Raw genomic sequence first — 25,812 nt, 5'->3', positions numbered from 1 at the left:
ACTTATAAACGAAGCTGCTTTTTAAAGAGCTTTATTTGTTTTAACAAAACCTATGTTTAGTAAGGTATGAACCATAGATAAGAGTGTCAGGGGTACTCAGAAAGCAGTGGGCACTGCTAGTTTCTCTCCATGCACGTAGGATGTTAGGTGTGGTTACAAATCAAAGTAGAGCACTATGCATGAATAGGTGGTGGGTGTAGCTCATTGGTAGTGCTGTGTTTAGCATCTGTGAGTCCCTGGGGTCCATTCCTGGCAGTTCCCTCTGATCCCCGATAACATGAGGATTTAGGCAAGTTTAAAAATATTTTCTTTCTTCATGTCAGGCTCATGCAATGACATTAACATATTTCATGCAGAATTCAGGTATAATACACACAGTATTCAGGTATTTATAGCATAAGGATTGACTAGTGTCAGGCTTGAAATGCTGTGACCACTTACAGGTGTCTGGGTCTCAGGTTGGAATGAGATACTTACATTTCTTATCAGTTGATTGGAATAGCCAGGATGCTTGATTCAACCTAGTATGTTCAGCTTGTTGTCCTATATGGGAGTGTTCTAAGACAAACCAGAAGTTAAAATTTGTATTAGACTTCTTAATGACCTCTAAATCACATGGCAGCTGTTTGCAATTAAACTGGAAATTTTGGTGAATGCTATTAATTTTTTTCCCGTTATCTGAATCCCCAGTTATGAAGTCCTGCAATGGATTAGACAGTTGCCTATCTAGAAAGAGAAACTACATAAACTATGTCAAATGGAAAAATTGACTGACTGATTTTGGCCCAAGCTAAGTCTGAGAGAGTCTTCCCAACTTTCCTTTATCCTTCACAGTGTAGCCACCAAGAGTGGATAGAATAAAAGCCAGCAAGTATACATATGAGGTTTAGTTTTGGCCTTGGGCCTCTGAGCTCAGAGGAATGATAGAGCTTTGGGGGTGGGGTGGGATAGGGGTGAGGGCATTTGCCATCTTTGTACCAGAGCTCTGTTCCCTAAGAGGAGCTAGAGCTGAGAAAAATAATTTTCTGTTTTGGAAAAAAAAAAAAAAATCTCTCATTTTGTGGGTTGATGAAGCCATAGTGTTGCTTCCACTATGGAATAATGACTGGCATACTGTTAATGGATGGTTTCCTGTCACCCTGTGTGTGTCCATTTTCAAAACTGGGAGAAAGAGCGTCTTTGTTACTGTATATGGACTTCCTGTAGGACTAGGATTTCTCACTAAATACATGTGAATGGGAGATTTTGCTATGCAAGTGCAGCCATTGAAACAGGTTGAACAGATGTTTGAACATGATTTTCCTTGTCTTCATTTTAAAGAATTCAGAAGGAGCTTGCAGAGATCACGCTGGACCCTCCTCCCAACTGTAGGTAAGTACTCTGGTTTCCTTTCCTTGTCTATTTTGTAGAAGGTACATTTGATTAAAGAGCGAAAACAGTGTGGTGGCTTGGACTTAAGTAGCTGGAGAACAGGTGTAGTGATGGGCTATATGCAGAAACTGAAGGTAGCAAGTGTGACTGTGCTGGAGTGGTGTTGTCACAGTGGTGCTGTGCCCTCATGAGATGCATAGGGTTATCTCTCAATCGGAAGAGGTGTCTTGGCCTTAAATGATTTCTGTAATGACATAGAATAAAAGTGTGACTAAAATATTTGTTGTTTGATAGTTACTCAGCTATTGGAAATTAATTTACAAAAGCACCAAAACTCCCATGAGGCTTTTTCATGCTTTACGTTATGTTTTCAGTTATTGGTTGAGCTGAATAATGATGACCGGTTTGAGGCAGTAATAGTGAAAGTTTTCTTCTTTTCTACATTTCCCCTATTTTTTCCTGGTCAGTGTTTATTTGGAGGAAATAAAAGTATTTGCCCAGAAATGATTAATACACAGGTACATGGAGGAAGAAAAGAAAAGTAACTTCCTGCCTATGCTGGTCTTGGGCCAGCATGATAATTGAATGGTCGCTGTTGAGCTATTTTAAGGCCTTTATTTTTGCTTTGGCATGAGGTCAGTATTGGAACCAGGCCAACATGGAGTTTCCCTGCTTTAAATTGATGATCTCAAGCCCTGAAGGTGAGAGGGCAGATTAAAAAAAATGACAATGTTTTCCACGTTGAATGCAGTTGAATTTATTTAGTACAATTCTGATTCTGCTTGTCTTATTTTCATGTGAAAACGAACCCTGTGCTGATGGTCATATGGATACATGGACTCTTGGTGACTTGTTTTGGTGGATGAAAAGTTCTGGTGTGGGTTATTCGTGTGATGACACTGTCTGATTCTTATGAGCATCATGTACCATGCACAGACTTACGGGGCAGTGCTCAAAGACTGTGCCCATGCATGAGGCTCTCTTTGTGTTAGGTAAGACCATTTACTGTCTGAATCTGTAATGCTTGTAACTTAGAGTAGGTTTGCCTCAGGTGACAGAGATTTCTTGGGGGCAAACTCTAGATGGAATTAGGTTTTTTAAGAAATTCCATTCTTTCATGGGATACTGTGTGTTTTAATAGTGTTACTGTTCTTTAAATTAAAAAGTAAACTATTTCAGCATATATATTTTTTGTAACCTTTAAAAAACAACTGGTTGGTAAATGAATTTCCTATTTTTTTTTGCTTGAATTATCATAGATTTGATTGATCCATAGTAAATCTGTCCATCTGTATTTCTTTTTGTGCACTGGGGGTGGAGCTTGGGGCTTTGGTATGACAGGCAAGCTCCTACCACTGAACTGCATTTCACACTATTTTGTTGAGACAGGATCACATTATGTAGTACACACAGGCTTTGAACCCTTAATCTTCTGCAGCCTCCTGAGCACTGGGATTATAGTCATGAACCACTGTGCTAAGTTTACCCCAATAGAGTTCATTGAAAATGTGGTTAGTGTCTTTAGAAAGAGAAGTAAGACAATGATTAACTTCAGTTTGTTTTTGGCCAGCGCTGACAATAGCTTGTGGTTGACTTTTAAAAGATATGGTCTACCAACTAAGGAACTAACTTACAATAATATAGCAAATTAACAGAAGAGACCTTCCCTGAATCTGCATTCAGCTCTCATTTCTGAAGAATTCTCTTGTTTATTGTTTTACAGATCAGCCACAAAGTCTTATCTATTGATTCCAGGGTTAGTCAGCTCTCACAGGCAAAGATGTGAGGGAATGCCTAGGGGTCTCCTTGTTCAAGCAGACTGGGAGGGGAGGAGGCTTCTTTGTGCATGGGCTGTCTGGCAGTAGGAGAAGTCACTTTGCATTTAAAAGTGTGGTATAATCCCATTTTTTGAGACATAAGCAAACATTATGCAATTTAAGTCTGTCTATGGGGTTAGATATGGAGGCTCTGGGTTTTGATGCATATTTTAGCATGATGCCTAGTAAAGAAACACTAGGAATCATATTGAAGGAACAAACATATGTTTTAACTATCATGTAGGTCTTTAGTAAAATACCTATCTCCCCACCCCAGTTACATATTCAGTGGAGAGATACATATTTGTGTAAACCATTTCCAGAGGAAATTACCTTGCATGGTATTGGTTCATTCCACCCCACCCTATGGGTTTTGAATGAACCTAAATTTTGTTTTATCTTTTTGGTAGTAAGGATGAAATATAGTCCTAAATATGCAATCTCTCTGTAAGCTTTCCAGTAGTTATTTAAAAGAACACCCGAAAGCAAGTGATTTAACAAGCTAAATTATTTTATGTAGGAAATAACATGTTTGCATGTGTTAAATTTTCTTTATATGTTTTGTTCTTGAGAAAGGTAAAAATGAAATACATGGTTTTTTGTTGTGTGTATGTGTTTGCTTTTTCAGGTAAGTTAAACTTTTCCTTTATCAGTAGTTCTTTTGTCTATGTTACAGTGTAAATGTGCCCAAACAATTAACTTTATTATATATCTAAGAAAAGGTTTTGCTCATAGAATTTGTTTGTGGGTCATAGCCAGAAAAAATTATACATCCCTTTTGAATTCAAATTTGTATGTATGGTATGAGATGAGAGTTCAATTGCAATTTCTCTGGGTTGCCCATACCATTTCTTAAAAGAAAGGACTTTACTACTGAGTTACCTTCCTTCTCTGCCTGTCTCTCACAGTTTTCTAAGTTGGTGGACAAACTAATGGATTCTATTATGGCTTTTTCATACATACATGCCATTATACTTTGTTCTAACTTGTTCCTCTCTCCTACTTGCCCCTCCCAATGGTTCCTTTTCTCAAAGCCCTTCTTTCTGCTTTCCATCACATAGATCCCTTTATTTTCTCTCGCCAAGATGTTTCCCCACCCCACTCAGGATTCCCTTTTTTGTTTGTTTGTTTCATAGCCTACAGGCATGGATGTGCATGGACACACACACACACACACACACACACACACACACACACACACACACACACACACAATTTTAAATCTAGGTTCTATGTGTGAAAGAACATGTGGTTTTTGAGTCTGCACACATCACGTGACATAATAATTTCCAGTTCCATCTATTTTCCTGCAGATGTTATGATTTCGTGTTTTTTTTTTTTTTTTTAAAGCTGAGTAAAATTCCATTGTGTATAACTGCCGAATTTTCATTATCCATTCGTCTGTTGATGGACATCTAGGCTGCTTCTTCCCTGACTGTTGTGAATAAAACAGTAATAAATACAGATGTGCAAGTCCCTCTGGTGTGTTGTTTTGGAGTCCCTTGGTTATACTCTAGCAGCCCAGCTACTTTGTATGGTAGTTCTAGCTGTACTTTTTCGAGGAACTCCATACTGATTTTCCATACTGGCTACACCAGTTTATCTTTCCACCAATAGTGAACAAGGGTTCCTTCCCCCTCCCCCCATATCCTCTCTGGCATTTGTTCTCAAAGTAATGGCCATTCTGCCTAGAGTGACCTGAGATCTCAGAGCAGTTTTAATTTGCATTTCCCCCATGGCTAAGTGTGTTCAACACTTTTTTCAAGTGTTTATTGGCCATTGTGTTTTTTCTTTTGAGAACTGTATTTTCAGCATGTTAACTTGTTTATTAATTGGATGATTTGTTGTTTAATTTTTGCTGTCCTCTATATATTCTAAATATTCTCTGTCTGATGTGTAGTTGGCAGAATTTTTTTCTCATTCTATAGCCCATCTCTTTACTCTTAAAAACATTCCCATTGTGATCCCATTTGTTAATCCCTGGGATTATTTCTTGTGCTTCTAATGAATTGTCTGGACACCCTTGTTGGAATCACTGGGTTGTAAATATGAAGCTTTATTGCTAAACTCTGTTCTTTCTGTGCATATACATGTGCCTCTGTGTGTGTGTGTGTGTGTGTGTGTGTGTGTGTGTGTGTGTGTGTATGTGTGTGTGTGTGTGTGTATGTGTGTGTATGTGTGTGTTGAGGGGTGACGGTTTTCTTATGCCAGTAACACACAGTCTGGTTAGTGTGTCTTTAGTAAGCTGTGTCCTCACAGCTTCTTTTCCCTTCTGGTTACTGGAAAAGCTGAATAGCAGATTGTAGATGGTGAAGAATTGTTGTGTGAGATGTTTGGTTTTTCTATTGCTTGGAGCTTAAGTACCTTGCTCAGGGTTAAACAGATGAAAGCAGATGGTTTGAATTTAATAAAATCACATGATTTTTAATTAATGTTCTTATTCTTTGATAGTTTCATACATTTATACAATGTATATTGATCACACCCATCTATTGCTACCCCTCAACTCTTCCCAGTACCCACCTCCTTCCCAGCTGCATGTTCCCTTTACATGGTTATTAATAACCCTGAGTCCAGTTACTGTTACACAGAAGCACATGGGTGTATGCCCATCCAACATTCCAGCAGCCACATTCCCAGAGGAGAGCAACTCTTTCCCTCAGCAGTCTCCAACTGCAAGTAGCTCCTATGATAGGACTGGGGCCCCTACTCCATCCATGGTGGAGTTTTCACTATCTTGATCTAGTAGACAAGCATAGCTGCTGCAAGCTGATGAATGCCACAGTCACATCATGTCCAAAGTCTGCATCCCACAGCTCTCCTCCCCAGTTGCTATTGTTTCTGCTACATCTTCCTGGAGTTCCCTGAGCCTTGGGAGGTTGATGGAGAGGACCCATCCACAGCAGTGCACTCAGAGTTATTTATATTCAGCATCGTGACCTGTTAGAAGACTGCTTTAACCCTACAAGAAGAAAATTCTTTGGCCAGGGTTTAGAGTAGCACAGATCTATGACTATAAAGGTTTGGAATAGTGTTTGACAGCACCATCATTTAGCAAAACAACAACGGTTTGTTTTCTTTCTCTTAACCCCACCACCGACCCATGACCACCTCAATCAAAGGCTTTTAACCTTATATTCCTTTAAGACAATGGTTCTCAACCTGTGGGTATTGACCCCTGGGGGTAGAGGGAAGCGTATCAGATATCCTGTATATAAGATATTTACATTATAATTCATAACAATAGCAATCTTAGAGTTATTATGTACCAATGAAGTAATTTTACAGTTGGGGGTCACCACAACATGAGGAACTGCATTAAAGGGTCACAGCATCAGGAAGATTGAGAACCACTGCTTTAAGAATTTAGACTTATACTCTTGTTCTTTACCTTCCTTTTTAGTTTTAAAGATGACCCCTTTCATTGCTGGCAGGAATGCAGGTCCTGGTCTCCTTTTACCTTTGCCTGGAGGCTGAGTTTTCAGCCAAGACAACAGCCAGCATATAGCCTGCAGGCTGTGTATATTTGACAGGTGGGGCTTCATGGGTTCATTTGTGCTGCCTCTTACCTCAACCTGACAGCTAGGACACAGAAATCCTCTCCTCTCCAAGCTGCATTTGATCTTGGTTCTTCCCAGCAACAGAAACTTCACTGAACCAGGCAAATCTAGGGAGCATCACTGTTTCTGTAAAGTCACCAGCAAAAGTTATTTTTAGACGTTTTTTTTTCTTATAATCAAAATGCTTCATGGTGAAAGGGATTTAGTGACATTACCATTGTACTTTTGTTTTGCTTTTTCTTGTTTTAAGAACATACCAGAATGTGCTTGAAAAACATGTATTAAATGATCACACTGGGATTGCATTTTATAATGGCTGTAGAACATTTTATTATTTAGTTGCTCACACATATAACTTTATTGCCTAAGTTCTTTAGGTATAAAGTACCATATTACTTTGTAACATGCAGTGTTTTAATTTGCAGAGTGCTTTGTGTTTTAAGCAATCCTGAAAACTATTTTTGTATATCTAAATTATTTCCTTACAGTGATTATTATATTCACCAATTTCAATTTTTTTTAACAGCTGATCATAAATCCACTCCAAGACAAAGCTTCCTGTTGGTACATTTTAAGAACAGTGCAAATTTTGGTTGTTGCATATGTTATTAAAACTTTTCTTTAGGAATATTTTTTAAAATATGAATTTACTTAGAATTATAAAATGGAATAGTAGGGTATCTTTACAGGTCTCTCCAGGGCTTTATTTGTGCACAATCAGCAAGTTATTCTAAAATGTCTCTGTGTTGGTTAGTTTCTGTTAACTGACACAACCTAGAGTCCACTGGGAAGAGAGAACTTCAGCTGGACGAGTTGCCTCCATCAGATTGGCCTATAGGCGTGTTCTGATCAATGACTGATGTGAGTGGGCCCACCACGAGCAGCAGCACCTGGGTAGGTGGGCCTGCACTGTCTAAGAAAGCAAGCTGAGCTAGTCAGTATGCCATGTGCCTCTGTAGTCCCTGCCTCAGTTCCAGCCTCTGGACTCCTGCCTTGAGCTCCTATTCTGGCTTCCCTCAGTGATGGACTTGTAAGCCACATAAACCCTTTCCTTTCCCAAGTTGGGTTTCATATCAGCAACAGCAATCTAACTAGAACAGTCATTGAACCAGGCAAATCCATAAGCTATTCTATCCATCTTCTGTTCTAGTACGCATAGGTCGATTCTATATTCTCTTAACCATGTGAAAGAAGAAACATGGCCATAATTTGAAATGACCCAAAGAAAAGGACTGATCCTCATGCAAGGGCCTCCTCCTGGACCTGCACCCCTTCCCCAGAGCCCCGGTGCTGCCCGTTTTCCTGTGTTTGGGGTTCAGGTGCTTTGCATGTATTGCCCACTTGGGTGAGAGCTCCTTTACTCAAACCTGCTATTTCAGATCTTTGCGTGCAGATGATTTTCTGTATGAATGAGAAACAGGGAAACATGATACCTTATCGTGGGGAGCTAACAGGTATGCGATGTTTCCACCCTTGGAGGCAATGAGCATGCTTTGTTAGCGTTTTCCCATTTAATCTTTATGATGGTCAGTTGAGGTTGGCATTAGTTTCAGACACAGTTTTACAGATAGTGAAACAGTCCCCAAGGACACCTCCCAAGTGGCAGTCCAAGGACTTCATCCTTGAGGTTTCTGACATCTGAGCTTGCTGTGAGGGCTTGTGTTGCTGTTTCCATAGAATTATCACTTTATGATTTGAGGCCTGATACAGAGCCGAGTGACCTAGGAGCTATAAGTGGTGAAAGTGTAAGAAGCTGTAAGTGTGAGAAGGTGACAGATTACACTGAAAGTATTGAAGGGGAGTGTTGGTCCAGAGCTGGTCCAGGTGGCTGGAAAGTGGCAGTACTGTTTGTTACTTCAGCAGTGGGCATTTTACTGTGAGGCTTAAGTTTGCTAGCACATGGAACCCAGCATGAAAAGGCTTTTGTGGTCTTCAAGAAGGGTACTGCATAGCCTGAGTCTGCAGAAGTGGGGCATGGGGCAAGATGGAATGACTAAAAAAAGTAGATCTATGAGGGCTTCATTCAGGTCCTGGCCCCTGGAGTAGGGACCGGCTGAGTGGGATAGGAGCCGTGCTTCTTTTGAGTTAGCATGGTGCTCTCCAGCTGAAGGCAAGAGATTTACCTTTTTACTGAGTTCTTACACATCACTTCAGTACCTGCCCTGCTTCAGCCTGGCTCACAGATAAAGCTGAGCACTGTTAGGCTCTGACTAGACAAGCAGCCAGTAGAGAGAAGAAAGGATAAACTTATACTTTAAGGTGAAAACAAAGAAATTAGATTAATTACTATTGAATTGTTGTCAAATCCCTTAAATGTTTTTAGAGTTGATGTAATAGGTTGTTTTGCTTTTCAAAAATGTGTTACTATAGTAGAACAAAACCTTGTGTGTTTTACTGTAAAATTACATAATTTGGGACTGACTATTCCAATGGCCTGCACTATCCCTGGGTAGCTTTAGTTTTATATCATGTTGTTCAAGAATTTTGCAGGTCTTCCTAAAGGCACATGGATCCTGAGAACCATATTACAGTTAGCAGATTCATTCTGTCCCTGATCTACTACATCAATGGGAAATTAATAATTCACTGTGTAGTTATGGTAAAATAGGGAGTATTTAAAAAATGCTATGTTTTCATTGACTGTGAACACCAAATTGAGTTCCAATAATATTGTAATGGACAATGTTTTAAATATGAAATTTAGAGATTATTTGTCAAATATATAAGTATAGGTGTTAAAAACCATTTAATATGTCTCAAAATAATCATTTGGTAGCTTGCCATTTTTTTTTTTTTTGGACAGAGTTTCTCTGTATTGCTTTGGCTCCTGTCCTGGAACTTGCTCTGTAGACTGGGCTGGCCTCAAACTCACAGAGATCTGCCTGCCTTTGCCTCCCGAGTGCTGAGATTAAAGGCATGTGCCATCACTGCCTGGCTATCCTTGCTATTTTTATGTTAACTTGACCCAAGGCAGAGTCATTTGGGAAGAAGGAACCTCAGCTGAGAAAACGCCCCACCAGACTGGCCTGTGGGCAAGGCTGTGATATACTTTCTTGATTGATGATTGATGTGGGAGGGCCTAGCTTGCTGTGGGTGGTGCCATCATGGGCTGGTGACCCTGGGTGCTGTAAGAAAGCAGGCAGAGCAAGCCATGAGGAGCAAGTTGCACACCTTGCTCCTGCAGCTGTTCTTTCCTCCAGGTTTCTGCCTTGACTTCTCTGAGAGATGGTGTGTGAGTTGGCAACTGTGAAATGAAGTAAACTCTTTCCTCTACAAGTTGCTTCTGGTCATGGTGTCTGTCACAATGCTATAAACCCTAATTAAGAAAGAAGTTATCTAAAATTAATGTTTTCAAGCCATCTTCAAGTCATGTGTGGCCAGATGCATCCACCTTTTAAGAAGGAAGCCATTCAACAGTTGTTGGATGTTTGAGCTCACTGGGGTGTGGGTTAATGGGATGGTTAACTGAGAGAATGGCTGAATAGAGAAAGCTTGTTCTCCGTGCTCACAGTATTCGTTTGTTTTCCAGTTTTCCATCATTTTAAGCAGTGAGGTGTTTTCAGTGGGCAGCTTATCACATAGGAAAGTCCAAGTCAGTTCAAGGTCATATTGGGGCTTAGGAATGGCAAAGTAAAATTATATCTGTGTAGGGATGTGTAAGGTGGTGACATGTTGGGAAAAACCACCTGAACTGCCAGTAAATGAGCAGGACAAGATGTATAAGGTAATTTTGAGATCAGTAGTCATTTAACATTGAGAACAGTGCTGGGTGCTGGTATTCTGCTGTAAAGGAGACACAGAGACCTGCAGCCTCTGTGGAGCTTATGTTTCAACCTTGAAGACTGGCTGGGAATTGTTTCAGAATAAGACAAAAATGAAAAGTTGCATTTATGAGGAAGGGGAGGAGTAAACAGATCTCATTGTTGCTGTGAAGATAAATAAGTTTCAGAGTAGGACTCTACTTCTAGTTGGATTGGGAGGCTCTTAACAAAGATTATTCTTATAGCAAGAATTTAAAAAAGTAGAGAGGACTGTAAATGATAAGCTTTGCCTTCTGAAGTTCTAGTGCAAACACAGCACAGCCACAGCACAGCCAGAGCCTTAGCCAGAGAAACAACACAGCCACAGCACAGCCATGGCACAACACAGCCACAGTCAAAGCTGCAGCCACAGCACAGCCAGAGCCAGAGCCAGAGCCACAGCACAGCACAGCAACAGCCACAGCACAACACAGCCCCAGCCCCAGCATAGCCACAGCACAGCCATAGCCACAGCACAGCATCTGCCTGAGGCAGATGCCAGAATCCAGACTTCACAAGTCTCATTTGTGAAATGCTGTAGTAATGGCCCATAGACTTGTGTGCCCATCTTTGTGTCACTTACAATGTCCAGCTTAGTGTCAGTGCTCTCTGAGTGGTGGTTGTAATTGTCTTGTTTAGGGAGTAGTAATAAGCAAAAGAGACTCTATTCAGAGTAGATGTATCCCACCCCCACCCCCTACCCTCTGCTTATTTTCTTAGTTGGCTGAATGCTCAGATGCATGGAAAGGACCAATTCTCCATGCCACAGTGTTCAGGATGTGGGAAGAAGTCTGGTGTGGCTGTTCAGAGGGACATGGGGAATGACAGGGTGGTCAGAGGGACATGGGGAGTGGCAGGGTGGACCAGATGGGTGTGGGGAGTAACAGGGTGGTCAGAGGGCTGTGGGGAGTGACAGAATAGACCAGAGAGGCATGGGGAGTGACAGGGTAGAGCAGAGAGACATGGGGAGTGACAGGGTGGACCAGAGGGGTGAGGGGAGTGACAGGCTGGTCAGAGGGACATGGGGAGTGACAGAGTAGACCAGAGGGATGTGGGAAGTGACATAGCAGTGGCAGTGGTCAAAATGAAGTTACAAAATGGGGTTGGGGCCAAATCAAACAGCAAAGAGGATTCAAAGCCAAGCCCTGAAGCCATAGCATTTGAGATGGGTGAGAAAGCCAGCAGAAGAAACCACATTTAACAGCTGTCCTAATTAGGGTTACTGTTGCTCTGATGAAACACCAAGACCAAAGCAAGTTGGGGAGGAAAGGGTTTATTTGGCTTACACTTTCATATCATAGTATCACTGAAGGAAGTCAGGACAGGAAGTCGAGCAGGGCAGGAACCTGGAGGCAGGAGCTGATGCAGAGACCATGGAGGGGTGCTGCTTACTGGGTTTCTCCTAATGACTTGCTCAGCCATAAGGATTAAGCAGTACCCAAAATGGGCTGGACCCTCCCCCATCAGTCACTAATGAAGAAAATGCCTTACAGTCAGATCTTACGGAGGCATTTTCTCAATTGAGGTTCCCACCTTTCATATAACTTGAGTTTGTGTCAAGTTGACAAAAAAAAAAAAAAAAAAAAAAAACCAAAAAACAAAAAATTAACCAGCACAGCAACCATGGGACATAAGGAAAGCCAGGGCAGGTTGCTGTGAGATTGAGACAGAGTATGCAGGTCTTAGTGAAGACCCCTGAAGTTCACCATGAATTAAATATTTAAGTAACTAGTAAAGCAAAATACCACCATAAGTACTCACTGCCTCCACCGTCTGCTTGCATTAACATTGCTTTCATGTCACCTTATTCAAGCAGATTCTATAAATGGTGGGGAGGGGAAGATTTTTCCATTGGGGAGCAGAGCTCTCCATCTGAATGCTGACCAATCAGGCTCAAAGGCCTAGGAATGCTTTTAAGAACTCACAGATCATTCCATGCTGTGGATGGAACAGAACTGGCTGAGTATATATCATTATTATAGTCTCTCTCTAATGGAGTGTCTTTTCCTCTACAGTAGTCGTTGCTAGTACCTGTCAGTTTGTACATGGCTGGCTCTCATCTCTTGAACACAAAGTTAAGTGTGGCCTCATCACTCTGAGAAAGAGCTATAGGGAACATTCTAACTGCAGGATAATAGAGTTAGTCTTAAAGCTCTCCGACAGGTCCTTTGGCCTGTGGGCTGCATGTCTCTCTAGTTTCATTCCTGTTTGTGAGGCAGAAGCCGGAGAGGCTGAGCAGAGTCTGGAAGTCTCTTTACATTGGTGCTCAAGTGTGGCCTGTGCTCCACTTAGACTTCAAGAACTGCCTCAAGCACCACATTCATTTTATAATAAAAACTCAGGGAACCCATGGCACCTGCTGTTGTGAGGTAGAGGCACTATTACACAGTGGTGGCTTCTCAAGAGACTGGATAGGCTGTTTCCAAAAATAACCTCCTGGTCCAGAGTTGTGACTCTTCGGGACTCAGTTTCTTTGTCTGTAAAGTCCCTTTGGGTTGCTTGAGGATTGCATAAGTTAATGTATGCAAACCTCTTATTAATTTGGGTATTGTTTATAAGGTGTGAATGCATGTGCTTTCTAATGAAGGCAAATGAATGTATTCATGATCTTAATGTAGCATTATGTGTACAAAAGACACATTACATTCTTTTCCACACTACCTAGGTAGAGAAGGCCTACATGATTTGTTCTAAGAAGATAAGCATAAAGTAAACACTCTGTTGTTTGGCCATGCCCCTCAGTTATCAGTATCTTACCATAAAGGTTTTGTGCTTGTCATCTGTATGTGGACATCTTATCAGTTGCACTGATAATAATAAAAGGAAGATGACTAGGAAATTCATTAGACGGAATTTACTATTTTGTTATCACATTAACTCATTAGGTTTTTTCATGTTTATAAAACTCATTAATTGAGGTTATGTTTATTGTCAGCTGAATTCTTTCCTGAAAATGTGAGTTTTATGTTAATTATGTTCCATATGATGTGCTTTGCTTCATTCTTGTAAGTATGTGAGTCATTCAGGTCTAATATCTCTTAGCAGAGTCCACTACCATCAGAAGGTTAGGAGATTTTAAAATTACACACACACACACACACACACACACACACACACACAGTAATACTATATTTGCAAACCAGGTCCTTGATTTATTTGTTGGTATTTCTCCAGAAGGTGAGCTTAAGTTAATTTTTAAGCTCTTCTACAACTTCCTATGTGGAAAAAGATTTAAATTTTTGAAAAGACTTCCAGTTTACTTTTTGATGCTACAGCTCAATGATCATCACAATATTCGATGTTCATGGTAACCTAGCATTTTCATTGCTGTGGAGATGGGGAGTGAGTGTGGGAGGTAACCTCTAGGCTTAATTGTTGCACTTGGAGGAGCTTATTTAAAATAATAAGAGAAAAATATTGTGGCGCATACAGATGTGAGTTATAGTAGGAGAATAATTAGTTTTATTTATTTGCTGAAAACCTAGTGGGCGTTTTCTTTTCCATTGGTGTCAAAAGGACTTCAGTACAAGATCTGGCACTGCAAAGCTCAGCACGTCTTGAACCCTGCTTATGTCATAGGTGAACAAGGATAATGGATATCTATGAAAGCATGGTTAACTAGAAATATGTCTTCTTATTTTTGGGCAGAGCACCTGTGTGGTAGCTATTAAAAGGAACAGAATGGCAAGGGCTAGAATAACTAGGGGCCTCAGCCTGAGCTATGAAGGGAAGGTAATACTTTCTCCTTAGGGGGAAAACAAGGTTCCTTTAAAAGTAGAGTATGTAGGATTAATAAAACTTGTTGGGGAAGGGATTTTCTTTTAGTAAGGTAGAAAGCAGATCCAGTACCTTTTTGGAAGGTGACGTATTCTCTGTGGGTACATTTGTTGAGCAACCAAAATATATCAAGTTCTCGACTTTTTATATCTTTTTCATTTATGATGTCTTATTAAAATGAGTTTTACATTTTCTTCCTTCAGTAGTCTCATGAGTGTAGCATATTTCTTGCTTGTTCAGGACTGTGCTGTGAACTTCAGTAATGATCTGCCATCTATTAATCAGTCTTGGAGCTACTTAGTTATTGAAGTACATTGGGCTTTGCCCTTAAGTCCTAAAAAGGGACTTCATACTGCTGTTATTTGAAAAACAAGGGATTCAAACTCATAAAATCCACCCCTTTAAAGTGTCCAATTTAGTGTTTCATAGCCAATAATACTCACAAAGATGTATAGTTATCATTACTGTTACTTCCAAAACATTTTCATCACCACAGAAAGAAACTCTGTTACCCTACCCCAGCAGTCATAGGAGCATACAAGATAAGGCCTTTTTGTGTCTGCCTTCTTTAACTTAGTATGATGTAAGCATTTAGTTCTGTAATGAAGGGTAAATAATTAGGTGAGGGTGATGCCTCAGCTAGGTGTTTCTATTATGATAAAATATCATGACCTTTTGGTGAGGAAAACATTTATTTTGGCTTACAGTTCTATATCACAAGCCATCATTGTAGGAAATAGGACAGGAACTCAAGCAGAGCAGGAACCTGGAGGCAGGGGCTGAAGCGGAGACCATTGAGGGGTGTTGCTTACTAGCTTGCTCTCCGTGGCTTACTTGGCCTGCCTTCTTATACCATCTAGGACCATCTACCCAGGGGTGACACCACCCCCAGTGAGCTGGACCTATCCACACTAATTGTTATTCAGAAAAATGTTCCACAGCCTTGCCCAAAGACCCATCTGATGGGAGCATTTTATCAACTGAGTTTCCCTTTTCCCAAACAACTCTAGCTTGTATCACATTGACATAAAACTAGCCAGCACAGGAAGGCAGGCTTAAATGAGAAAAGATAGAGAGAGGCAGAGTAAGATGAAGTTTTAATCAGTAAATACTAAGCATGGCAGTGTACCAAGTGTGCCAGGCACTGTTCCAAGTTTGCCAGGTGATAAGCAGAGGAGTAGGCATGCTGGGGGCATGGAGAGTAGCTCAGAGCTGCCCAGGGTATGAAGAGCCTGGGTTTGATCCCCACTGTTGCAAATGAATGAATGGATAAGGAAACAACTGACATAATTAATACTAATAGTATAATAAAGGCCAGTTGGCTTTTCCCTTGGTTGGTGATTTAGATTTTGAGTAGAAGAGGCAGCTCCCTCTTCTTTATGTTGAGAGTTACACAATGAACTCTGAAGAGAGTCTAGGAAACAAAAAACATGCTCCTTGTTAGAACAGTTAAACCTTTTCTGTTTTTTGAGATAGGGTTCTCAGAGGGCATAGACTGAGCTGGGTTTTGCAGTCCTCCTGTCTCAGCCTGCCAGGGCCTCACACAGGGAGACAGATGCTGCATCCATGCTCCACACCCTCCTCTCCCCCAGCTGCATTCCTACTCTTCTTTGACTTTTCGTCAAAGAAGGGTCTTTTCGTCAAAGACCCTTTTGAGGTAGGATCTCACTAAGTTGCCCAAGATAACCTTGAATGCATTCTGTAGGTTAGGCAGGCCTTGAACTTGTGATCCTTGGTATAAAGCTTTCTTATTCTGGACCACCGACCAGCTCCCAAATCATGATACAGAGCATTATTATTAGTTATGAATGCTTGGTCTTGGCTTATGATCATTTCTGGCTAGCTTTTTTGTTCTTTAACTTAAATTAACCTGTTTCTCTTTATGTTTTGCCTTGGGGCTTTTTACCTTCCATTCTGTATGCCCTGCCCTGTATCTGTCAGCGGGCAGCTGTCTGGCTGGCCCCAGGTGTCTCCCTCTCTTTCTCCCTCATTCTCTCCTCTCTTCTTCTTCTCATTCTTCTTGAGCCTAGATTTCTCCTCCTATTTATTCTTTCTGCCCGCCACTCCACCTATCCCTTTTTTCCCTACCTATTGGCCATTCAGCTTTTTATTAGAGCAGTCAGGTGCCTTAGGCAGGCAAGGTAAAACAGCAACACATCTTTTCATAATTAAACAATGCAACATAAACAAATGTAACACATCTTTACACAATTAAAATAATATTTCACAATAGTCCTCTGATCTCAGTGAGTCACCTAGCTGAGATTACAGTTCTGTGCCACCCGATCTGACTTTTTGTATCTCTTTTAAAGTATGTGTGTCTGTCTCATTTCTGTCCAGTTTTCATACACTGAGAGATGTAGGGCGATTGCCCATGATGCCAGCTCTCTTGGGTTATAACTTTTCTTGTTAGAGAGCAGCATAGTTAATTTGGGAAATTCTGGGACTGGGAAAACAGGAATCCCAATAAGGTCCAGCTTGCTGATTGCTTCATGCTTAAGGATGCAGTGATCTGCTAAACACACACATTGTTTGCTGGTAGTTCCCTTTCTTGTGCTGCATGGGCAAACTTTTGTCAGCCCGTTTGACTTGTCTCCAAACTTTCATTCTTACAGGGTTTACAGTGATTAAAAGCCATGCTCATGGGTTAGCTATTTGAAAGCACCTCTTTTCCCTGTTTGCTAAATAAGCCTGTATATGTCATTGACTCCTAGTTCTGTATTTGAACTGTATTACAGAATTAAAACCGAATGCTAAGGTCCTAAACTGATGAAAACTCTGATACTTGGTGTAGTTGAGAGTAGAGGGAGCCCATTTATTTAGTCAACCCCTAATTTGGGTTATGTTTGATACACGGCAGCATGCAGCTGCCAGGCAGTATGTCTTAGTTGCTTCTCTGTTCCTGTAAAGTGACAGTATAACCAGGCAACTTATAGAAGAGTTTAGGGGCATATAGTCCATGGCCATCATGGCAGGAGGCATGGAGGCAGGTAGTCATGCATGATGTGGAAGCCTTACATCTCATCCGAAAACAAGGCAGAGAGCTAACTAAGAATGCCATGGGCTTTTGAAACCTCAAAGCCCACTTCCAATGGCACTACTCCTCCAGCAAGGCCACACCTCCTCCAGCAAGGCCACACCTCCTCTAACAAAGAGCCACATCTCCAATAAGGCCACATTTCCTCCAACAAGGCCACACTTCCTAAAGCTTCCCAAAGAGTTCCACTACCTGGGGGCCAAGCATTCAAATATATGAGCCTAGGGGGGCCATTATCATTCAGTCACCACACAGTGTGATTGCATTAACTATCAATATGCTGAGGTTTTTTTTTAAAGCATATTATTCTTAAAAATGGTCATATTATTTTGTTAAAGGTGAAAACCTATCGATGTTGAGTGGTTATGTATCTGTGGAATGCTACATTCATGCCATTTTGAGTTTGCATGAGCTTACCAAGTCTGCAGTGAAAACTACATTGAAATCTGACAGGATCTGTTGACATTTTATTTCTAAGCCTTATAATTTACCTTAGGGGTGACTTGAACCTTTTATATTGTTGAATAATGATTTAGCCTATTTTCTCTGTTTGCTAATATTCATTTTTAATTACACATTGAGTGAAATTATTCTTCTAGGGTATCTTAAGAGTTCAGTGAGGGTTTTTAATAGTGCTCTGGGAGTTTTATGATGGAGCATTACATTGATGTACTAAGTGAAAGTTAATAATGGAGAAAATGTGTTATATTGACTAGTCAAACAGATGTTAGAAGTTAAGGTTTCATTTTATTGATTAGATTTTATTTTTCTTTAGCTGTCTGTAAAAATAAACAGGCTTCTAAAATTTAGCTTAAGTACAGATGCCCACTCAATACTTCATTTGCATGTCTGGTATACCTCAGAAGTGACAAAATTGAGATCCTTTGCAAATCCACATCTCTGTGACCCAGAATCCCTTTGTGTAATTAGTTAATAGCAAATCTGTCTTCCCAGTTAGGCCAAAAACTTTGGGGTCACTATGGGGTCACCAGTGATCTCTCCTGACCATTATCTTGGGGCTCATCCTTGTGCCTGTCAGCGGGTCATCTGTGGGCTTGTCTATGCTTGTTTCTTTTTCACTGAAATCTGTCATCCTATCCTTTTGATGCTGTCTTCAGCATACATCTAGTGCCTGCTCACTTCACTTGCTTTGTGGTTACTATCCTGGCCCAAGGCACCTTCACTTTGTGAGTTGTTGCTGAAGCCTCTCAGCAGGTCTCTGTGCTCTGTGCTTCCTTCCAGACAGCCTCCTCATGGCAGCTGCAGCTGCAGCAGCGCTTTGATGAAAGCCAGCGGCTCACTGCCCTTTGATCACTTTACTGTGGCCTGCTTGTGCTTTCCCCCTTACCTCACCTTCTGCACTCTTGGACAGTCTGTCCCTCCTACACTGTCCTCTTCCTAAGTGTCCAAAAGGGCCCTCAGCTGGCTCTTTGCTTATCTTGTATTGTTCATTTCCTGAATTGGTGCATGATTTTCCTCACCTCCAGTCTTTCTATTATGTCACCTCAGTCAGGCCTCCTGGGATTCCCCATACCTCAGCATGAGTCTGCCTTGTTGTACTCTGTCCTTTGTTTCATTAGGATGATGTAACACCACACACTAACCTGTCTTGTTCATCTGTTGTTGTGTGTGTGTGTCTTTGGTTTAGCTGGAATAGTGCCTGGAGCATAGTAAGTGTTTAGTAAACCACTCCTTATTGTGTGTACAGAATATTATTAACATTGCCTCTCAAGGGTGATTTCTATTTTCTTTTGAGCTGTGCTAGAGCTCAAACTGGAGTGCCCCACATATGTAAGACAGAGCTACATCCTCAGCCCTCATGTAATGGTTTTAAAGTTGTTAACATGATTATTACTGTCCCACAAATAAAGGGCATTTCAGAATATGACCTACCACACAGAACTTTGTTCCTCTTGTAAGGTCTAAGTTAATGACATCTTTTCATGCTGCACTTTCTAGTAAAATCGTAAGCATTCTACAAAGCTACATATACACTGAAATAGGCACTGTTTGCTGAGTTTGTTGAAGAAAGTCTTAAACTATTACTGCCACCTTTGCACTCACGAATTATGTGTCTCAAGACAACAGGCTCAACTGTTTTATGAGAATTGTTAGTATTCAGATGACCATTTTATATGGTTAAGAGTGTAGAGCACTGTGGGTATCACATTGTCATACTGAACATGAAGTTGTGCATTCTGATGGGAAAATTTCACTTGTTAGTTTATTACACTGGTTGTGTAAGAACCCTCCACCCCACCCCAGTTCTTTACCAAAGCCCTTGGTCCTGGTGATGCTACACAGGTCCTTATAGATGTTGGGCAAGTGTTCTCATGTTGAGCTACTCCTGTGGCCTGGAAAATCCCTCAGATTCTTTTATAAAATTCATTATAATATTGTGTGTGTGTGTGTGTATGTGTGTGTGTGTGTGTGTGTGACAGAGAGAGAGAGAGAGAGAGAGAGAGAGAGAGAGAGAGAGAGAGAGAGAGGAGCTGCCTGACACAGGTGCTAGAAACCAGAGTTGGATTCTGTGCAAAAATTGCAAGTGCTTTTTTATATATTTTATTTAATTAACATTAAATTAACATTTTCATTTATTTTAATAGCATGTGCTTTTAACTGCTGAGCCATCTCTTCAGTACCCCCACCCTCATATTCTTAAATTTGGTTATAACTGCAATATTTGAATGTAGTTGTGATTAAGTAGAAATAGCCTTAAGAAGTTTAAATAACTATTGTAGTCAAAGGGAAAGGACACAGCCCTGACCCAGTGGTTTGGTTTATGGAATAGTTCTGCTTCGTTAATGCCAATAAAATGGAAAGATGATTTAGCATTGGTAATAAAGTCATCCTCAGTTGAGCACGTATATGTCAGATCACAGCCTCAGCTTTTATGATACTTGCAGCTCTGCATGGCAAGTGATTTAACCTCATTTTCCTAAACAAAAACAATCCTGACTCATCTTGGTTTGCCTTATTATTTCTGCTTTATGGCTGTATGGCACGGTGTGCATTCAGCAGAAGCTTGGCTTTTGGGTTTGACTCTTCTCCCATGCTAGAGACACAGGCACTTAGAGCATCGTGGGTTGCAGCTCCCACATAATCACATGACCTCACAGGACCATAGTCATATGATCACAAGGAACCTGCATACTGCACAGAGTACTGTGCGGCTAAGCCTGATGTCTAGTAGTTGGGTGGTTGGTATGCATTTTTATACACCATATTTTCAGTTTAGGAACTGTGTATGTGTACTTGAACCTCAGTTTCCCAGTGAGACTTCCCCCTTTGTCTTCCACTGGCCCCTAGGTTCTTCCTGGGTTTTACAAATTTTATATTTGACACTCAGAGTTTCCCTTAGAGATCAGTGTGTGCTTACTTTAACGTAGAGGCTTTATTTCAGAACGTCGCAATTGTTAAGAATACCATTTGATGCTCAGCCAGAAGTTATCCCACTGCTAGTAAGAGCACAATTATTTTGGCACATTTACTACCTTTTTTCAGGCATTAATTAAGCTAATTAAATATTTGAATACCTTTGTGATGCTTAAAACATCTAAGAGGTTTTATACAAGTAGTATTTCTTTTTTTTTTTTTTTTTTTTTTTTTTTTAGCTCTCAGGCCTTCATGATGAAAGATTTCCAAGTCACATTCTTGAAAATACTAAATCTAACAGGAGGCAGTGGCTTCTGTTTCACCCCAACTTCAGTTAGAGAATGTCCTGCCTTTCATGTTTGTGGTCTTTCCAGCTGCCTTTTATGAGAGTATCAGGGTGTGCCAGGGTCTCCCCTTGGTTTCTCACCATCCTCCTCCCTGGCTTCTCACCATCCACCTCTGGATTTTCACCATCACTTCCCTGGCTTTTCACCATCCACCTCCCTGGCTTCTCATCCTCCTCCTCCCTGGCTTCTCATTCATCCACTTCTCTGGCTTTTCACCATCCACCTCTCTGGCTTCTCATTCATCCACTTCTCTATCATGTTCAGCTACAGCTGCATCAGTGACTCACTGGTAGGATTCTCTCTTCTTAGCGTGGAACTTTTGAAAGCCTCTGCAGCCTTTAACTATTTCATTTTTTCATTAGGAAAATAAGACACACACACACACACACACACACACACACAGAGAGAGAGAGAGAGAGAGAGAGACAGAGACAGAGACAGAGACAGACACAGAGAGAGACAGAGAGAGAGACAGAGACAGAGAGACAGAGAGAGAGACAGAGAGAGGGAGACAGATAGTGACACACAGAAAGACAGAGAGACAGAGACAGAGACAGAGAGACCACAAGAACATTTTGAGAAAGGGACTTATTATGTAGTCTAGGCTGGTTTTTAATTTGGAATCTGGTAATAACAGTAAGGCACTGTACCCAGCAAGAATAAATTCTGAAGTGGGAACATTTTAAAACTTGCTTAAAGCAACAACAACAACAAAATGTACTTAGGGGAGACTTTCAAGGTGAAAAGCACCATGCAGAAAATTTAATCAAGAAGGACTAGACAGTTTTTAATAATCACATTCCCTCCGAATGTTGTCAAGTTGGCATTTACATATAAGCTAGATTAGTATCAGGCTTTGCCTGAGTTTGGTTTGCATATTCACCCCCCTTTTCTGGCAGGTCCCATGCCTCTCTGTGTGGTGGACTTTTCAGTCTCTGTGTTCATTATCTTCCTTAATGAAGATTTTTACAGTCAAAATGGAAGTGGGCCAACTTGTTATTGTTAGTGCAGCAACATAATTAACCATACAAGGTTTATTTATTAGGGCTGAATCCTAGAACAATGCCTCAAAGAGGAAAACACACAGAGAAGATTAGTAAATAACAGCCATGTGTGAGGTTGGCTGTGGTAACTGCCTTCTTAGGATGGTGCTTACATTTGTAAACACGTGCTTTGATTCTGCAGATGAAAGCAGCCAAAATATTTCATTTTAATTGCCATTTTTGTTGAAGTATTATAAGGAAATAATGGTATTTTGCTTGGGTAAGTGATTATATTGGAGAAGAGTAATACATACTTCTGAACATCTTTGGGATCTTTCATATAAACCATGTAAAAAGATAACAAAGACTGTCTGCGGCCAAAATTTTATTTATTATCTTTGCTGAGTCTGCCCGAGGCAGAATGCTATGTTACAGTGATGGATTTAACAAAGGGTGGAAGTTTGCCCCAGGTCAACACCCTGTAGAGATGTCAGCATTGTGTGCAGCGCTCATGTCTCTGTAGGTCCTCCTTTCTTTGCATTTATTACACTTGGAAGTTGAAAAGCTTTAGGGATATTTATTCTGGTCTAGAAAATGAGATTGATCAATGTGGACAATCAGTTTGGCTTCGTGAAGATATTCAGAAAGTTGAGGGGCATTTTTGAGAGCTACTGAAATCCAGTTCTCAGTACGTAAAATGGGAAGATATAGGTAAACTAAGAAAAAGTTAACCCTACAGAATTCTTGTCTGGTAAACAGAGTATACAGCTAGCCAACAGTTTGTATACTGCTTAGGAAAAAATACAGGGATATTAAGTTCCCTGTGTAGACATGTCAGTGTTGCCTTCTCCTTTATTCAAACTCTGTGACTTCCTTATAGCTTTTTATAGCTGGAGAGACTGAAGCTCAGAGAGCCTGCGTTATTGAAGGTCATATGAAAGCAAAATAGTGATCCTAACTTGAACTTCTTGTTAAATCACTGTTTACAGGTTGTCGAAGTTAGAATTCCTTCAGAGTTAAATGAACTGGCACAGGCTATTGACGGCTTTAATTAAACACTATGTTGAGCATCATAAAGATGATATGGACTTTGCTTAGTTCTCTATTGTAGCAGTTCAGATAGTAGGGGACTTCGATTCTCATAATAATCACATGAATAATTGACATCAGAATAGCCAAGCAATTTCTGTCTAGTAATGATAGATTACATTAGAAAAGCATTTTACAGTTTTAAAGAACACTTTAATGTTTCCCAACATGTTTTATTAGTTCTGCCCAATAATTGGTTTTGTACTTTTTTAATCTTCTTAAAATGAAAGGGGGAAAAGCCCATTGGAGGTCAGGAGTCATCAGGAATGTTTGCTCGCACTGTGCTCTTCCTTCCTCAAACTCTTACCCCAAACCACAGACTCATGTGACCAAATAGATGATCAAGGATAAGAAAAGGAGGGGTTCTCACTAAGCAGTAGGCTTCAGGTAGATCCCCAGAAGTGTTGGAAATAAGCAGTTAAATGTGAGCACACAGTTCCGAGGGATTATCAGTTAAATACGAAGCCTAGTGGCCCAAAATGGAGATGATTACAAACCACCAGGATCACTGTTTGGCACAGAAGAGACTTTCAACCACTGTCTATTATGTGAGTGAATTGCACAGCAGAGGCTGCAGATTTCATATTATTCTTAATACTGTCTCAAAAAGCCAGTTTCCAGACTGCAAGAAGTGAATTTATGGCTGAAACATTATAGAATGACTAGTTTTATATTATTGCTCTGATACTTTGTTGTCTTATTCTTTGTTGCTGATAGATATAAAACAAAACAACATGGCTGTCTCTGAGTACATAGGAGGACTTATGCAACCGTGAGGTGAATTTGGAATCTCTCCTGTGTATATCCCCATGATATTAGTTTATAAAGTAATCCTGATATTTTCTCTCTTTCTCTTTTTATTAAAGAGAATAACTTGGGTAAAGTCATTTGCAGATTCATATGTTACTTTCTACTTTATACTCAATTAGCAGCTCTAAAGTCCCTGTTATTAATGTATCAGTGCTTGGATTGCCGTGTGAAGTTTATGGCTGGCAAAACACAGTTGGGAGCAGTTGCACATGCCATGCAGTTTTGTTTCCCCACCACAGGCCTTTAAATGCACTCCTCTTTTCCCACTGTTGCAGAATCATAGGTCACATTGCTAAATTCCTGTACCTGACTATATTTTTCTTCTCTCAGAAAAGCAGTTACTGGCCCAGTAAATCCTAGCCTCACTTATGTCTATCGAAGACTACAGGCACCAGATAGCATCTTCCACCCCAGGGATAATCATTAGGCAGCATGGACAGAAGTAGCTCATATTCTTACTTGCTTCTCTCTCCTTTTAAGTGGATAGGTGAGGGATACTGGCCCTTCATGAAGACTGTGCCTCCCTCTCTATCATCCTGGAATGAAGAAAGGGTTAGGGATCTGGTGAAATTTGAGTTCTGCTGCTTGGGTGAGAGACTAAACTTTTAGAACACACAAAAAACATCTTTGATGCATCTTACTGTGCAAACCTTCTAACAGAATTTGCCACATTAGCAGCTGAGGAGATAGACCAGAGTTCAATCCCCAGAAGCCATTAGAAAAGCCAGGTATGATGACTTTAACACAATCCCAAAACTGGAGAGGCAGAGACTGGTTCTGTGATCAACCATCTAGCCTTGGAGAGTTCCAGTCCAATGGGAAAATCTGTCTTAAAAATAGGTGGATGGACCCTGAAAAAAATTATACTCACAGTTCTCTTGCCTTCCACACACATGCGCACATGTGCACATACAAATATTATTTGCCACATTAGAGAATTAACTATATGCAGTATTACTGTTGCATGGCATTAGACACACTAGGAATTGTATTTTTTTTAACTTGCATGAATTCACTCAGTCCTACTTAATTCTCTTTGTAATAGGAAAGCACATAACTGAGGAAGATGTATTCTAAAGAGTGCAGATGAACACGATTCAGCCTTTTCATGCTGGTGGGTGAATGTATGTCCACGTATGCTGGATGGCACCCCCCTCTCTCTCCATGACTGTGCTTCGTGGTGTGAGCAAGCTCCCTGCTGAATGTGAATGTAGCCATCCTGAATGCTCTTAGTGCCGAAGAGACAACTGTCTGGCAGAACTTGAACATTCACTATAGGGCATTCCGGGAGAAAACACTCTTTATAGGATAAGTGATTAATGGGACCATGACTGTGCAGTTGTTACTCACATCAGACTTTAGAAGCGAATTCTGGAAAAAGATAATAAATATTAGGTGAATTCAGGGCTCAGCAGGGCTAAGTCAAACCCATACATCTGAGAATAGACTGAAAAATATATTAAATAGGTGGTAAGATACATGTAGAGAAATAACTTAATCAGTAATCTTTAAATTTTGCTTATTTTCCAATTTTAAAGTTTTGGTCACTGAGAACAGAGGGAAGTAAAGAATGGACTGAAGAGGAACATAAAGTAGGTGGCTGGGGATGACAGTGACCTTGATAAAAGTCTGCATTAACTGAAATTTGGGTTATTTTAGTTAACCTTATTGTTAAAGGCCTTTTATTTTTAAACAAAATGCTAACCTTCTGTTTGAGGAATGTGTACTGGCTGACAGCTGGGTCCTGGTTGGTTGGTTGTAGAATGCTGAGGGTGCACATGTCAGAGTTGAGCAAAGCCGATTGTCTTCTCATGTGGTCCAGCTGGGTGTGGATGCTGCTCTGTAA

At 40.6% G+C, this 25,812-nt stretch overlaps 1 protein-coding gene across 3 annotated transcripts in view; it reads left to right on the top strand.

Moving 5' to 3' along the window:
- Ube2e2 (ubiquitin conjugating enzyme E2 E2) overlaps nucleotides 1-25,812 on the top strand; it is a 296,679-nt gene that overhangs the window by 14,928 nt on the left and 255,939 nt on the right. For all 3 annotated transcript variants that reach the window (XM_027389395.2, XM_035452237.1, XM_027389396.2), the window contains exon 3: nucleotides 1,321-1,371. In XM_027389395.2, coding sequence (XP_027245196.1) covers nucleotides 1,321-1,371 — 51 coding nt within the window. The remainder of the gene's footprint in view (nucleotides 1-1,320; nucleotides 1,372-25,812) is intronic.

Source organism: Cricetulus griseus, assembly GCF_003668045.3.
Source record: "Cricetulus griseus strain 17A/GY chromosome 1 unlocalized genomic scaffold, alternate assembly CriGri-PICRH-1.0 chr1_1, whole genome shotgun sequence".
Classification (NCBI taxonomy): domain Eukaryota; kingdom Metazoa; phylum Chordata; class Mammalia; order Rodentia; family Cricetidae; genus Cricetulus; species Cricetulus griseus.
The sequence above is the reverse complement of the archived record's forward strand: the minus strand, read 5'-3'. Positions and strand labels throughout refer to the sequence as shown.